General features: G+C 43.0%; 1 protein-coding gene across 5 annotated transcripts in view; it reads left to right on the forward strand.

Moving 5' to 3' along the window:
- arhgap10 (Rho GTPase activating protein 10) overlaps positions 1–15197 on the forward strand; it is a 305162-nt gene that overhangs the window by 187656 nt on the left and 102309 nt on the right. For all 5 annotated transcript variants that reach the window (XM_041193989.1, XM_041193998.1, XM_041193964.1 and 2 more), the window contains 3 exons: positions 10654–10693; positions 10984–11049; positions 12401–12475. In XM_041193989.1, coding sequence (XP_041049923.1) covers positions 10654–10693; positions 10984–11049; positions 12401–12475 — 181 coding nt within the window. The remainder of the gene's footprint in view (positions 1–10653; positions 10694–10983; positions 11050–12400; positions 12476–15197) is intronic.

Here is a 15197-nt window from a genome sequence, read left to right on the forward strand (position 1 = left end):
TTTATTAAACATACTGCTAAAAGTGAAAATGTTTGTACAGTGTGCTTTCTGAAAGCTTGGCTGCATTGGGCTATAGGGGAAATAATGCATAACTGAGTAGTGTGTCTGAAGGCATGCTGCCCAGTTAACAGCCATTTAACTAATGTAAATGGTATACTCTGAGCCAACACAGTTGTTGAGTACTAGTTTTCTGGGAGAAGTGGAGGGAGGTTGTTAGAATCCTATTTTCAAGACTGAAGTTTTCTTTTACAAAATGGAAGGACCTGGCATGATCTAATCATCTGGATGCCAATCTGGGTCTTTTTAAAAGGTCATAAATTCACCTTGGAACTATAAACAAGCAGGCCACTTCCAAGAAATCACCTGACATACACAGTACTCGAGGAGGAGTTGTTTGTGTGTTTGAACTGCAAAGCTCTTTACTTAATAAAACACTGGGAGACATAAAAGGCAGCCACATGGGAGAGAGGGAAGAAACTTAAGTTGTGAACCTGCTTGTTTGGAAGGGAGGCTTGTTGGAGAATAAGCTGAGGAAAGAAATCTACTTTGACTGCCTCCCTCCCTCTCTACCTTACCTAAAATTGTGTGTGGCTATCGAGTTGTAGCCAGAGAATCCTCATCTGAGTGTAACTAGTCTGCACTTGGACCTGCAAAACTGAGAGTTGGTGAGAACTTCCAGGCATCCACAGAGATCACCAGTCTTCACACAAGAGAACTCCAGGTAGACACTATCGAGACCCTGTGGACTTTTGTCCTTTATTTTATAACACCCATCCTCCAAAGCCCATCTCTGCAGAGAGAGACTTATCTGTTTACCCCTTTTTTTTGCCTGTGTGTGTGCTGGTAGAATTCTTTAGGAAGAGATAGATAGTTAACACAACTGTAATTGGGAAGTTTAACCGGTACTTGCAACTTGTTAAAATAAGTTTTGTTTTAAAATAAATGAATCATTCTGAGTTTTTGAAAGAAGCCTGTTCAGAGTCTCTCTTTTTCTGGGTGCTAGAGATATTGGTACACAATTGGCTATTTTGGTGAGAAAATTAAACATTTAAATTGATGGTACAGCCTGCGGAGCAGTGGGGCCTGAATTCACGCACTCCTCCCATCCCAGTCGTGACAAGGTGCAGATCGCAAATCTTCAAATTCATCAATGATTTTCCATCCTTGGCTAAAGGTATAGTGGTGGCAGCATACCAACATGCAAAAAGTGTAAGGAAGAATGGGAAACCATCATCCTGGAAGCCAGCGTGGGATTACAAAACCACAAAAGTGAAGAGTGTAAAGTAAGCATGAATAAACATAGACAGATATATAACTATTGATCTTCATCCAAGTTACCTTTATCTACATGCTTGATCCAATAACCTGGTGAAAATGGGAAGTAATCAAAACAGCTGATAATTGGGAAAACAGTATAAAGGAACTTAGAAAGATGCAGCTGAGAAATATTGAATTAAGCTATAATAATTTAAAATAGAGATGACATTTACAACACACTCAAACACCTGCATTCAGATAATTTTTTAAAAATATTCATTTATGGGATGTGGGCTTCACTGACTGGGCCAGCATTTATTGTCCATCGCTAAATGCCCTTGAGAAGGTGGTGGTGAGCTGCTTTCTTGAACCGCTGCAGTCTGTGTGGAGTAGGTACACTCACAGTGCTGTTAGGAAGGGAGTTCCAGGATGTTGACCCAGCTACAGTGAAGGAATGGCGATATATTTCCAAGTCAGGATGATGAGCTACTTGGAGGGGAACCTCCAGGTGGAGATGTTCCCATCTATCTGGTGCCTTTGTCGTTCCAGGTGGCAGTGCTCATGGGTTTGGAAGGTGCTGTTGAAGGAACCTTGACGATTCCTGCAGTGCATCTTGTAGATGGTACACACAGCTGCTACTGTGCATCAGTGGTGGAGGGAGTGAATGTTTGTAGATGTGGTGCCAATCAAGCAGGCTGCTTTGTCCTGGATGGTGTGAAGCCTCTTGAGTGTTGTTGGAGCTGCACTCATCCAGGCAACTGGGGAGTATTCCTTCACACTCCTGACTTGTGCCTTGTAGATGGTGGACAGGCTTTGGGGAATCAGGAGGCGAGTTACTCGTCGCACGATTCCTAGCCTCTGACTTGCTCTTGTAGCCACAGTATTTATATGGTTAGTCCAGTTCTGTTTCTGGTCAATGGTAACCCTCCAGGATGTTGATAGTGGGGGATTCAGTGATGGTAATGCCATTGAACATCAAGGGGTGATGGTTGGATTCTCTCTTGTTGGAGATGGTCATTGCCTGACACAGTGTGGCACGAATGTTACTTGCCACTTGTCAGCCCAAGCCTGGATATTGTCCAGGTCTTGCTGCATTTGGATATGGACTGTATCAGTACCTGAGGACTCGTGAATGGTGCTGAACATTGTGTAATCATCAGCGAACATCCCCACTTCTGACCTTATGATGGAAAGAAGGTCATTGATGAAGCAGCTGAAGATGGTTAGGCCAAGGATATTACCCTGAGGAACTCCTGCAGTGATGTCCTGGAGCTGAGATGACTGACCTCCAACAACCACAACCATCTTCCTTTGTGCTAGGTATGAGTCCAACCAGCGGAGAGTTTTCCCCATGATTCCCATTGATTCCAGTTTTGCTACAGCTCTCTGATATCACACTTGGTCAAATGTGGCCTTGATGTCAAGGGCAGTCACTCTCTCTTCACCTCAGGAGTTCAGCTGTTTTGTCCATGTTTGAATCAAGGCTGTAATGGGGTCAGGAGCTGAGTGGCCCTGGGGCAACCCAAACTGGGCACCAGTATGCAGGTTATTGCTAAACAAGTGCCACTTGATAGCACTGTTGATGACCTGTTCCGTCACTTTACTGATGATCAAGAGTAGACTGATGGGGCAGTAGTTGGTCAGGTTGGATTTGTCTGCTTTTTGCATACAGGACATACCTGGGCAATTTTCCACATAGCTGACTAGATGCCAATGTTGTAGCTGTACTGGAACAGCTTGGCTAGGGGCGCAGCAAGTTCTGGAGCACAAGTCTTCAGTACTATTGTCGGAATATTGTCAGGGCCCATAGTCTTTGCAGTGCCCAGTACCTCAGCCATTTCTTGATATCACGTGGAGTGAATCAAATTGGCTGAAGACTGGCATCTGGATGCTGGGGACCTTTTGGAGGAGGCTGAGATGGATCATCCGCTCGGCACTTCTGGCTGAAGATTGTTGCAAATGCTTCGGCCTTATCTTTTGCACTGCTGTGCTGGGCTCCTCCATCATTGAGGATGGGGATATTTGTGGAGCTTCCTCCTCCAGTGAGTTGTTTAATTGTCCACCACCATTCACGACTGGATGTGGTAGGACTGCAGAGCTTACATCTGATCCGTTGGCTGTGAGATCGCTTAGCTCTGTCTATCGCTTGCTGCTTATGCTGTTTGGCATGCAAGAGGTCCTGTGTTATAGCTTCACCAGGTTGACTCCTCATTTTTAGGAATGCCTGGTGCTGCTCCTGGCATGCCCTCCTGCATTCTTCATTGAACCAGGGTTGATTCCCTGGCTTGATGGTAATGGTAGAGTGGGAGATGTGCTGGACCATGAGGTTACAGATTGTGTTCAAGTACAATTCTGCTGCTGCTGCTGATGGCCCAGGGCATAAAACTGCTGCTGCCTAAAATATGCAGCACTAAATATCTGCACATTCAAAAGGCATGATTATTTTAAGAAAAGATGCTCCCCTCAACAAAGGGAACTGAAATCAGAAAGTGTTAATTTTGAGCAACTCTCCTTTTGAAAAGGTGACATTGGAGATCATTGGGTTGGGAAGTAGTACACAGCATGTGACAAGTGACTGGGAAAAGAGGGTTATGTTACTGGTTCGTGCAGTTATAATTGCACACCTTCATTGCAGCCGTGCTTCAGTGGGTGTAAAGCAGTGATTCTGCTCTGAAGCCAAATGGGCTAATTACTGTCTATGCAGCAGCAACTGTGTTTCAAATCACAAGCATTGACTTGTCATGCTCTATTCATTCAGACATGCTAGACCCCAGCGACAACATGCTGAGCTCATTCAGCACTCCGTTCTAAAACTAAGCTGAACCGTAGTAAAGTTTTAATGATATTGTAGAGGTAGCATAGCATCAGTGGCTTCTCATGGGTGTGGAAAAGTCAGCTGGTCACTGAGGAAAGGTGGACTGCTACTGAGTGGAAGCAAACCTATCGCCCCGTTAGGCCATTTTGTGATTCCGATCTCACAAAGCCTGTGATCTGTCTAGAGTAAACATTGAGCACGCATAGACATAAATGTTACCTGCCTTTCTGTAAACCATATTGTGACTGGGTTTGGTGCATTCACAGTTGCGACAACCCAGTTAGATTCTCATGAATCAAGTGTTCCAGGATTTTCGTGCTGTCTTTGAGTAGCATAAAGGATCAACAGGGTGTCTCCAGGCATAAAGCCAGCAATTAAAAATTGAAGCATCTCAGGAGCCCTTTACTAGAAAATACCAAGACATTTACTGCCATAGTTCATCACACTTAGGCTCTGATAACTTCAAATAGCATGTGCATGAGCAGTGCAGAGATTAAAGTGAGGACTATGTATACAGCAGGAACTTGTGCCCCGAACACAGGAACAGGTGGGTGGCTGTCGAGGCCCACTTCTTACCTGGAATTGTCTTTACATAATGGACACGAGGCACCAAAACCAAAAAGATCCCTGCAATAGGATAAGACAGGCGACTCCTGGTTTATGGACAGTTCATTCTGAACAACAGCACATTTAAATCAGCTATTCAGAGGCAGGTATACAAGTGCTTTCAGGAGTAGATCTGAATGAGTGTAGGAGAATAAACCCTCTGGAGAGGAGGAAGGGCAGACATGTTGCAATTTATTATCTTGAATAAGAAAGCAACACATAATGAGTATTTTATTCATTGGGGGAATAGTTCCAGATTTGCACTAAGTGCAGTAGTGGGCGCGAACAAAGACATTTTACCTACCAGCTGCAATGGTGGATTTCTGCAATGTATCATCCCCTTCCCGCATCATAAACTATGCACTCATAGGAAACATGCAATCTCACTGGCAGCTAGCCTCCAATTTTCCCACCACACGGTTACTTCACTGCTTCCTCACACTGGGCGCCATATTTAAACTGCAGCCACGCGTACACTTCTCAATGCTTGCAGCCCAGGACTGCTCTGGTGAAGACATGGCCCCAAAAGCCAAGAAGAGTGCAGCCCCCTCGGTTCAGTAACACATCCCTGGGATGCCTTTTGGATGCCGTGGAGGCCCACTGTGATGTCCTCTACCCTGCGCTGGCCACAGGAGGCCCATCAGTGTCACCACGCCGGTTTAGGAGGCAATGGCAGTGGTGGTCAGTGCCAAAGCTGCACACAAGAGGTTGGCCATCCAGTGCAGAAAAAGGACAAATGATCTCACCTATGCTGCCAGGGTAAGCCAACCATCTCATCAATCACAACTCACCCACTTACAAGCCTATCACACATTCACTGGCATCTCGCTCACTGCCAGCTCAAGGGACATCACCACTCACTCTCTCACACACACCCTCACACCTCTGTCTAGCCTCATCTCCTCTGGAGATCATGCTTTCATCCTGTCCATGGCTCCAGTCAGCACATATGCATGCATGGCATCCTTCTCATTTGGCCTGGCATGCGCCTTACTCACACTCTATCTGCCTTTGTGCGATCTTGTCCTGCACAATCAATAGGGGAGGTCCCACACCAGGGGTGGAGTACTGGACATCAAGGCCCTCACTCCGTCTGAGAGTCGTGAGTTGGAGCTGGCCGGAGAGGATGTGGACCATTCCTGAGGTGACAGTGAGGTCAGCGGCAAGCATCCACATGAGGATCCTGCACCACATCATCCCTCTATCAGCGCTACTCTGCGCCCACTGTTCTGTGTGTTATGAGGTTGCCAAGCACTAATAATTTATTACTTCTCTCCAAGGTACATCAGCCACGTCACCCTCAGGCAATCTTGTCCCCAGCTCCAGCACCAAGAGCATCTTGGCTGAGTATGCTGAGGGCAGCACTGTTGAAGACTTGACACAGCGCTCACCCATACCCTCGACCAGCACAGCGACACACACCTCGGAGGGACCTAGATGTCGAGCAGGCTTGGGACCACAATCTGGTGAGCACAGCACAGCAGGCTGAGGCAGGGACCTGTGAGGTTGCCAGCACTTGGTGGACTGCTGTAGGTGAGGAATCTGCTGAGTCCAAGTCAGATGATGAGCTTCTGGATTCGGTCCTCAGTCAGTGTTGGAGCTGTAAAGGCAATCATGGGAACATCAGGAAGGGATGTCTGGTGCACTCCTCAGATTTCAAGGGATGATGAAGGAGTCTGTCCACCTTCAGCCTGAGGCAATAGTGCCAGCATGCCGATGCATCGAGGTCAACGCGGGTAGAATGGCTAACGCCATGGAGACTTTGGTCCAGGACATTGGCTCTGCACTGCTGCATAGGCTGACCCCATAGTTGGCCTCCAACAGTGTCAACACGAGAGGAGTGCAGAGCAGCTCAATCTCACTCCAGCTTCCCCTTCCTCTTGAGGAGTCAGCCAGGGGCCCTTGGGCATCCATAGGGAGGAGGATCAGCAGCTCGACACCCGGGGCCATCCACCCAGGTGACTCCAGGAATGTCTGGTCAATCCAACCCCTCTCTTCCTGTGACCCCATCATCTTCAGCTCCATAGGCTAAGGAGGGCGCACCTAGCCTGCAGCTCCTCAGCCATGGATACCCAAAGCAGGATACCCAGATCTCATCCTCCAGATCTCGGCCTTTCAGAGGACCCCCTGACAGCGTAGCAGTCAGGAGGCTGCCTCCACTTCCACTGTGAATGTTGAGGGGAAAACCATGACATAGCGGCAGGGTTAAGAAGGTTAAGAGGATGTAGTTATACCCCATGGGCACAGTTGTTAATCACTTGTACATAATGTTCACTTTTGTCAATAAACCCCCAGGAATCTCTCCTTTTCTAAGGCTCTTTGTTATGATGAACAGTGTTCCTGCCACTCAGATGTCAAATCTTGGTTCCTACACAAGATAAAGGAAGTTCCTCAGTCCAGGGCCTTGTCCCCTGCAGTGTGTAACCTTCAGACCAAAGTGACGGTCTGGCTTCACACTCACTGGACACATTAGTGATGCCTGCACCTCGAGGGTGCTTGTTATTGCTGCCAGAATGTCGTGGGCAGGTGCTATAGAGTTCCGTCATTCTCTCTGTGTGCTCTCAGCACCTTTTGAGGTGGGGCTGGCCCCCATCTCTTCAGCATCTGTGACCAGTGATGGTACGGTCCTGAAGGGGGCAGCTGCTGAAGGCTGCCAAAGGATTGGATGCATTTAAAGCTTCATGGCTATGTCTCCATGATATGACCCTGACCACTGAGCGTAAGCAAAGTGCCCTCAGTCAGACAGGAGTCAGATATTCACAGAGGCGAGTGTCCTCGCTGTATGTCATCATCATGCTCTTGGAATATAGCGACTGTTAGGGCCTCTGTTGCCTCTCCATGACATCAGCCTGAGCACTGAGGGTATGTGCACTGTCATAAGCCACACAGGAGTCAAATATTCACAGGCGCAAGGTGAGGATGTCAAGACTGCCCTCACTGCATCTCGCCATCATCCTCCATGAATCTTGCGGCTATTAGGGCATCACCAGCGACCCTGCCTCATCTGGCCAGTGTGATGCCCTCATCGCTGGCATTCTTGCCTTCGAGGACCTCATCACCCTCATGCCCTTCGATGCCCTCTTTGGAGGAGACGTGCAGCTTTTCCATCCTCTCCTCAGCCTGGTCTCCTTAAGACGATTCCAGCCAACCTCTTTTTTCTAAGTTAATGCTTTCCACCCAAACCGTTGCAATAAGAAGGTGATTATTTTTAAAAATAAAAGAATTTACAGTCAAACATAAATGTCCTTGGGTAAAAAGCTGTTTCAACAGACTGCCGAATCATGCATACTGCTGTAGTAGCTGCATAGCTTTCAGTAGTTGCTTGATGATATCATTCTCTGCCTTCTGTTGCAGCTTGTCACTGCTCCTCTTCCGTAAATATGGACATGCTTCTTTACTAACATTAAACAATTCAGCTAACATATGGCATACTTTCTGTTAACATGCTCTGGACATGTTATAGAACATCTTTAACAGTAAAACATTCAAAACATTGTTTGAGAATACCATGTTTGCTCCTTAATGCTCCACACCTGCTTTTTTAAGGTTCCTTGCTTGTGTGGAGGGATGAGTATAGAAGTTGTGTAGTAATGTTGCGTGTCATCCTCTCAAGTATCTCCAAATGAGTTCACTGTTCACTCAGTCATTACTGTGGAATTAGTGAGGAAACAACGATTCTCTTAATATATGGGTGACATGGTTAGTTCTTAGAAACAAATGCATTCATATGCATAACTATTTAGAGATGGTCACCAGCCATTTGGATGCACATTGAGTGGTCTATCTTGTGAAGGATTAACTTTTTCTAATCTGCTTACTATCATAAAAATACAAGGCCCCTCTCGTGTCTACTTTCTAGGTTCCCGCCCAAATTTTCTAAGTTTTACTCAAAACAAAATCCTCTGACAGCTGCAATGCCCTTCACTGCACTTTCTCTAGGACTTAAATGTTTCATTTGTGCCTAAGTGACCAGAAATGAACGTTGTTCATGATGCCACCTCATCTCAGTACTATCCAGCTTTAGTATAATTCCCACAGACATGAACTTCCTTGATTCAGCATGCTATTTACTTTGTTTATATGCTGCTCTGCAAGGGATAGATATGGTCAGTGCAGAATCTACTGTTACTTCCAGTTTTTTGCTTGGTTAGTTCAGCACTATTTGGTAAGGAAGTTTCGCATATTTTTTCTTTAAATTGTCGGATGTATTGTCCAGGTCCTTTCATTCCTTTGCAGCTTCACCTACTGCTTCCCTAGTTAGTGTTATTTCTACATTTGACTTTCATTGCACTTCTGAATCCTGGTCATTTATGTAGAACAAAAGCCATATGGAGTGGGGTTTGGGGGAGGTAGAGGGGTGGCGTGCTGTCAAACATTTGCTCTGTTTAGAGTTCTACCAAAAAAGAACAGATAGTCCAAGATATCAATGCAACACTATTTACATCGTGATAAAAACAAAAAACTGCAGATGCTGGACATGGTGCAAGAAACATAGGTTACATGAGTTGGGAGTAATTATACAATATAACTTTACCTTACTTTTCCACTGGATACTGTTTGGTCAATTCCAGTTTGCAAGTGCTTCGCGAGAATTGCTAAAACAAGCAATGTCAAAAAATTCTAGGAGTCTTACAGACATACAAACGTATGAATTATGAGCAGGAGTAGGTCATTAAGCTCCTCGAGTCTGCTCCGCCATTCAATAAGATCACCACTGATTTGATTGCTACCTCCTGCCTACCCCCCCCCTCTAACCTTTCACCCCCCTTGTTTATCAAGAATCCATCTACCACTGCCATAAACATATTCAAAGATTCTGCTTCCATCACATTTTGAGGAAGGGTGTCCAAAGACTCATGACCCCCTGAGAGAAAAACATTTTCCTCATCTCTGTCTTAAGTGGGCCACCTCTTATTTTTAAACAGTGACCTCTAGTTCTATATTCCCCCACAAGCACCGTCTCCACATCCACCCTGTCAATATCCCTCAGGACCTCGAAGGTTTCAATCAAGTCGCCTCTTAATCTTCCAATCTCCAGTTCATACAAGTCTAGCCTGTCCAACCTTTCCTCATAAGACAACCCACCCATTCTTGCTATTAGTCTGGTAAACCTTCTCTGAACTAACGTATTTAAATCTTTCCTTAAGTAAGGAGACCAATACAGTACACAGTACTCCAGATATGGTTTCACCAGTGTCCTGTACCACTGAAGTATTACCTCCTTACTTTTATATTCAATTCCCCTCACAATAAACAATAACATTCTATTAGCTTTCCTAATTACTTGCTGTACCTAATGTACTAGCTTTTTGTGTTTCATGCACCAGGACACCCAGATCCCTCTGAATCTCAGAGCTCTGCAATCTCTCACCATTTAGATTATATGCTTCTATTTTATTCTCCCTGCCAAAATGGATAATTTCACATTTGCCCACATTATACTCCGTTTGCCAGATCTTTGCCCACTCACTTAATTTACCTATGTACCTTTGTAGCCTCCTTATGTCCTCTTCACAACTTTTTAAAAAAAGTAACATGACAAATTACATCTAGATATAATTCCTGTTCTATTATTCAGTTATTATTATATTGATGGACTGGTGTCTAAATATGTCATCTTTCTGGCAACTTCTGCAACCAAGCTGGTGCCAAGAATAGTGCTCTGCATTCCTTTGCACCCAACCAAGGAGGTTGTTTCATTTTGGTGGGGGGAGTAGGGGGTGGAGAGGTGTGGAGGAACCCTGATGTTTGGGCAATCCAGGATCTCCCATTTTGCTGCAGAGCATTATTCAAATGCTCAACTTCTTGCCTTGACTAATGACGGTGATCATGGTTTTACATTCAGTAACAATACAAATGTTTCCAGCTTTCAAAATAAGGCCAATTCCTTAATTGTGGAGGTGGGTTTAGTACATCTTAAATTTCCAAGTGTTTTTCTGTGTAAAACGCTTTAACAATATTTCTTTAAATGACAGGTATATTTAATTACTAGGAGTAATTCCAGGAGAGAAGGAAGTAAGTATATCTGCATATATTTAACTATTAAACTCATATAATTAGTTATTTATAGCTAGCGTTAACTAGTACTTTGTAGTTTCATTTAACCTTTGAACTGATATTCTTCACAATTTTGGAAGTTGCCTGCATTCTGTAATTAAGGTTGGTGTTAGTACACCATATTATTAATTTCTAATGTATTCAAAGAAAAATTAAAGTTTACATTTTTTATTGCCATCATCATGTTGTGCAATCAATTTATTTTTTCTATCTATGCAACAAAGACAACTTTCTTCTTTTCTCCTAAGATGTACAACTGAATGAAATGGGTTTCAATATAATAAAGAAATGCATCCAAGCACTTGAGACACGGGGTAATCCAGTATTTTATTCTACATTTGAAATCAATTCTTATTTATTTAGCTTATTGAAGTGAATAACATGTTAAATATTTTGAATATAAAGGGATTAACACTGTTAATGATCCTTGTCAGCATCTAACTTTTTGCAAAGTAACTCCAAATATTATACCTTGAGTTGTCTTTTCATGTGGGTAATTTATTACATGAAAGGCATATATAGATTGGTATTATTAGTTAATTTTTAAATTATTTTAAAATAATCATACATAAGTAATGCATATTTCATTGGTAGTAATATCAAAGCAGTAATTGCACAGTATTTAATTTTGGGAAAAGAAAACGTTCTTGAAAATCCAAATCCTTAACTATAGAAAGAATTGAAGCAAAACAGGTCAAGGTAAAGTTTCTGTACTATCATTTCACCCCAATTGATGCCAATATAGGAGGTAAACCACACTTCTTTTCTCTTTACAGCAAAACCTAATTACAGCAGATAAATTTTATGTTAAAGTCTTAAGTTGACTGTAAGACTCAGAATATGTGTCCAGATAGAGGAAACTATAGTGCAGCTAGTTCAAGAGTTTGAGCCCTTAAAAAGTACCAGCCAATCATACTATGTTGCTACCACATCCTAATAAAATTGATGTTCATATTGTTCAATAGCAAGAAGCTGCTTCTCTTCATGAAAGATTAGTATATAATTACACTACAAGTTGTATCTACTGCCTATTGTTTTGTTTCATGTTTACTGAGAAGGATTAATAAGTTATATTCTAAGGAGTAAGAGGATAGAACAGGAGGGAGAAAGAAACTATTTGAAGCACAGTAAATCGATGCTGTGTCAGGAGAGAGCCTATTTAAAAACACTGAGTACTCAGAACTAATCTCCTGAGATACTAGTTCAATTACCCCGAATGCTACCAAAAATCAATGGTACTCTGTACAGAAAAATAATTTGCACGCTCATAAATGTGAAGATAAGATTGTTTTGATATGTATTTGTCCATTTTGTAAAAGGTGATGGTGTTACTGTCAATTAATTTTCCAGAAATTAAAATGGCAGTCATTGTTGGCAGTTTTTCTCGATCATTGCTGGTAGTAAGATATTGTTTTTCATCTCAAACAAAAATAAAAATACCTGGAAAAACTCAGCAGGTCTGACAGCATCGGTGGAGAGGAATACATTTAATGTTTCAAGTCCGTATGGCTCTTCAACAGAACAGACTCGAAATGTTAACTGTATTCCTCTCTGCCGATGCTGTCAGACCTGCTGAGTTTTTCCAGGTATTTTTGTTTTTGTTTTGGATTTCCAGCATCCACAGTTTTTTTGCTTTTATCTTATTGTTTTTCATCTGTTTTCCAGGACTCAATGATCAAGGATTATATAGAGTGGTTGGAGTCAGTTCAAAAGTCCAGAGGCTAATGAGTTTGTTGAGTGGTAAGTGTTCTGATAACTAAGCAAGACAAAAATGGCTGTATTCAGGTCAGAACTATTATACATAAGATTTTTAAAATTGGGGAAATTCATAGAATTGCAGAGCACTATTCTTGGCACCAGCTTGGTTGCAGAAGTTGCCAGAAAGATGACATATTTAGACACCAGTCCATCAATATAATAATAACTGAATAATAGAACAGGAATTATATCTAGATGTAATTTGTCATGTTACTTTTTTTAAAAAGTTGTGAAGATAACCCGCTTTGTAAAATAAGGTCTCCTCTGGTTCTTTTTCCAATTATCTTAAATCTGTGTACTCTGGTTGCTGGCCTTCCTACCAGTAAGAATAATTTCTCCCTTACCTACTTTAACAAAAGCTCTCATAATTTTGAATGCCTCTACTAAATCTCCCATAACCCTCTGCTGTAGGGGAATTATTCCTGCTATTTCAGTCCACCCACATTATGGGTTGGATTTTCAGCTTAGAGGCAGGTAGTTGGAGTCAGGAAATTTCCTGACTCTGCGTCCCCACCTCGGAAAAAAATTCCCCGAACGGTGTGATTTTTGCTTCGGGGATGAGGGGGGGTTGTGGGTGGAGGGTGCAGTTGCGCATACAAATTGAAGGTGGCTAAAGGGACTGCTGAGTGCCAAGGTGGGCTGGTTAAATTATGTGCCTTGGTTCTCTGGAGCTTTGTCTCAGTTGTGTTAATAAATATCAAGCCTTCTAGCCCTCACACCCCCTCGCCTACCCAGCCACTCCCCATGTCCCATTCATGTCAACCCATGCCCCCTGCCTGTTCCAATTGGCCCCTCATGCCCTCCATGCCAACCCGTGTCCCCGACCCACCCCAATGGTCCCTCATTCTGCCTATGCCAACCCATACTCCCCCACTCTTCCCCATGGCTCCTTATAGCCCAATGCCAACTCATGCCTCCCCAACCACCACCCTTTGCCCTTACACCCTGCATGCCAACTTAGCTAGTACAGCTATGGGTAAACCTCAGCAGCCATGCTGAGATAAAATAAAACAAAGTCCTAAGTATTGCAGGCTACACTATATATAAAAAAGACACTTTAATTCATGAAAGCCCACAAGAACACGTGAAAAAGGAATGTCGACCATCTGGCCCGTCGAGCTTGCTCTGCCAATCAATACGATCTTGGGCTTCAACCCCAATTTCCTGCCTGGTCCCCATATTCCTTAATTCCCTGAGACACAAAAAACTCTGTCCATCCCAGCCTTAAATGTATTCAGCGATGGAGCATACATAACCCTCTGGAGTAGAGAATTCCAAAGATTCACAACCCTTTCAGTGAAGTAATTTCCCTTCAGCTCTTTCATAAATAATCAGTCCCTTAACCTGAGATGTGCCTCTGTGTTTTAGATTCTCCAACTAGTGGAAGCAACCTTTCAGCATCCATCCTATCAAGCCCCTTGAGAATTTTGTAGGTTTCAATGAGATCGCCTCTCATTCTTCGAAACTCCAAATATAGGCCCATTCAATACATTTAAATCCCCTCATGTACTTAATCCCTTATAAAATAGTCATTTGAACAAACAATTATTGAGAAGAAAGAATGTATAGAAATACTATCCTACAATTAATTAATTGTAATTTTTTAGTGAATTGTATTTATACAAATTATTTGTATTCATAACCCCACATCAAAGGCTGCTGATTCTTTAATAACCTTTTGGAGCTGTCAATCAAACTGTAAACTTACAACTCTTCCCCCCTCAACCCCTCTGATGATGCCAGGTTGTGAAAGCAGTCAAGCAGTGATAATGCTATAATGATACCCCTTGGAGTTATGATGACAGACATCTACTGAAACTGATAGAACAGATTTTTTTCACTCCCACAGTTGCAAGCAATTTTATTCTGAATTTCAAGGGAAGGCAATTTAAATAACTTGACATCTTGATAGTTCTACATGCCTTATCCTCCACCCACAAGCATTTATGCCTCCGCCATAAAGTCATGGAACACACAGTGCTGATGGAGGCCATTTCTGGAGTGAAAATCTGACCTGCTTATCTTGTGCATTGAGTTTCAATAGCCCAGTCAATGCATAATTCATGCCTGTATACTTTACACCCCACCCCATTTCCACTACTGGCGAAAATAGGATCTGCTGGAAATGGGGGTGGAACTTCTGAGTCCGGGTCCTGCCCACCATTTTTAAAGGTTGCTGGAGTCTCCTCAACTGCTTGAAAATCCAGCCCTATGTGCTTTATCTGGGTAAAACTGTGGAAAATATTTCTAACAGCTGAAGTTAGCATTGATTCTGCCAATCAAGTCAATAAATTAGATGCTTAGAATGAAATTTGGTGTTTCATGTAAAGTTAAACTAAAATGCATCCTCCTCAATTATGCATGTATGAAACAGGCAAATTGCATTGAATAAGTGTTGGTGAGCTGCAGGTGCAGTTATCCATAATGGAGAAGGCGATAACTGAGACCCAGCTCAAGAAAGGGCAGAACTGGATGCTAAAAGTTCCTGGATACAAGTTGTTCAGGAAAGATAAGAAAGGAAAGAAAGGGGCAAGGGTAAAAGTATTGACTAAAGAGAGCAATACAGTGCTGAAGAGGATCAATTTGCTTAGAGCTAAGAAACAATAGAGGTATCTTAAACTACTGGGTGTATGCCATATGCAACCAACTATTGGGAAAGTTATAGAGGAACACATTTTCAAGGAGGTTATAGAACAGTGCAAGA

Source organism: Carcharodon carcharias, chromosome 1 (genome assembly GCF_017639515.1).
Source record: "Carcharodon carcharias isolate sCarCar2 chromosome 1, sCarCar2.pri, whole genome shotgun sequence".
Classification (NCBI taxonomy): Eukaryota; Metazoa; Chordata; class Chondrichthyes; order Lamniformes; family Lamnidae; genus Carcharodon; species Carcharodon carcharias.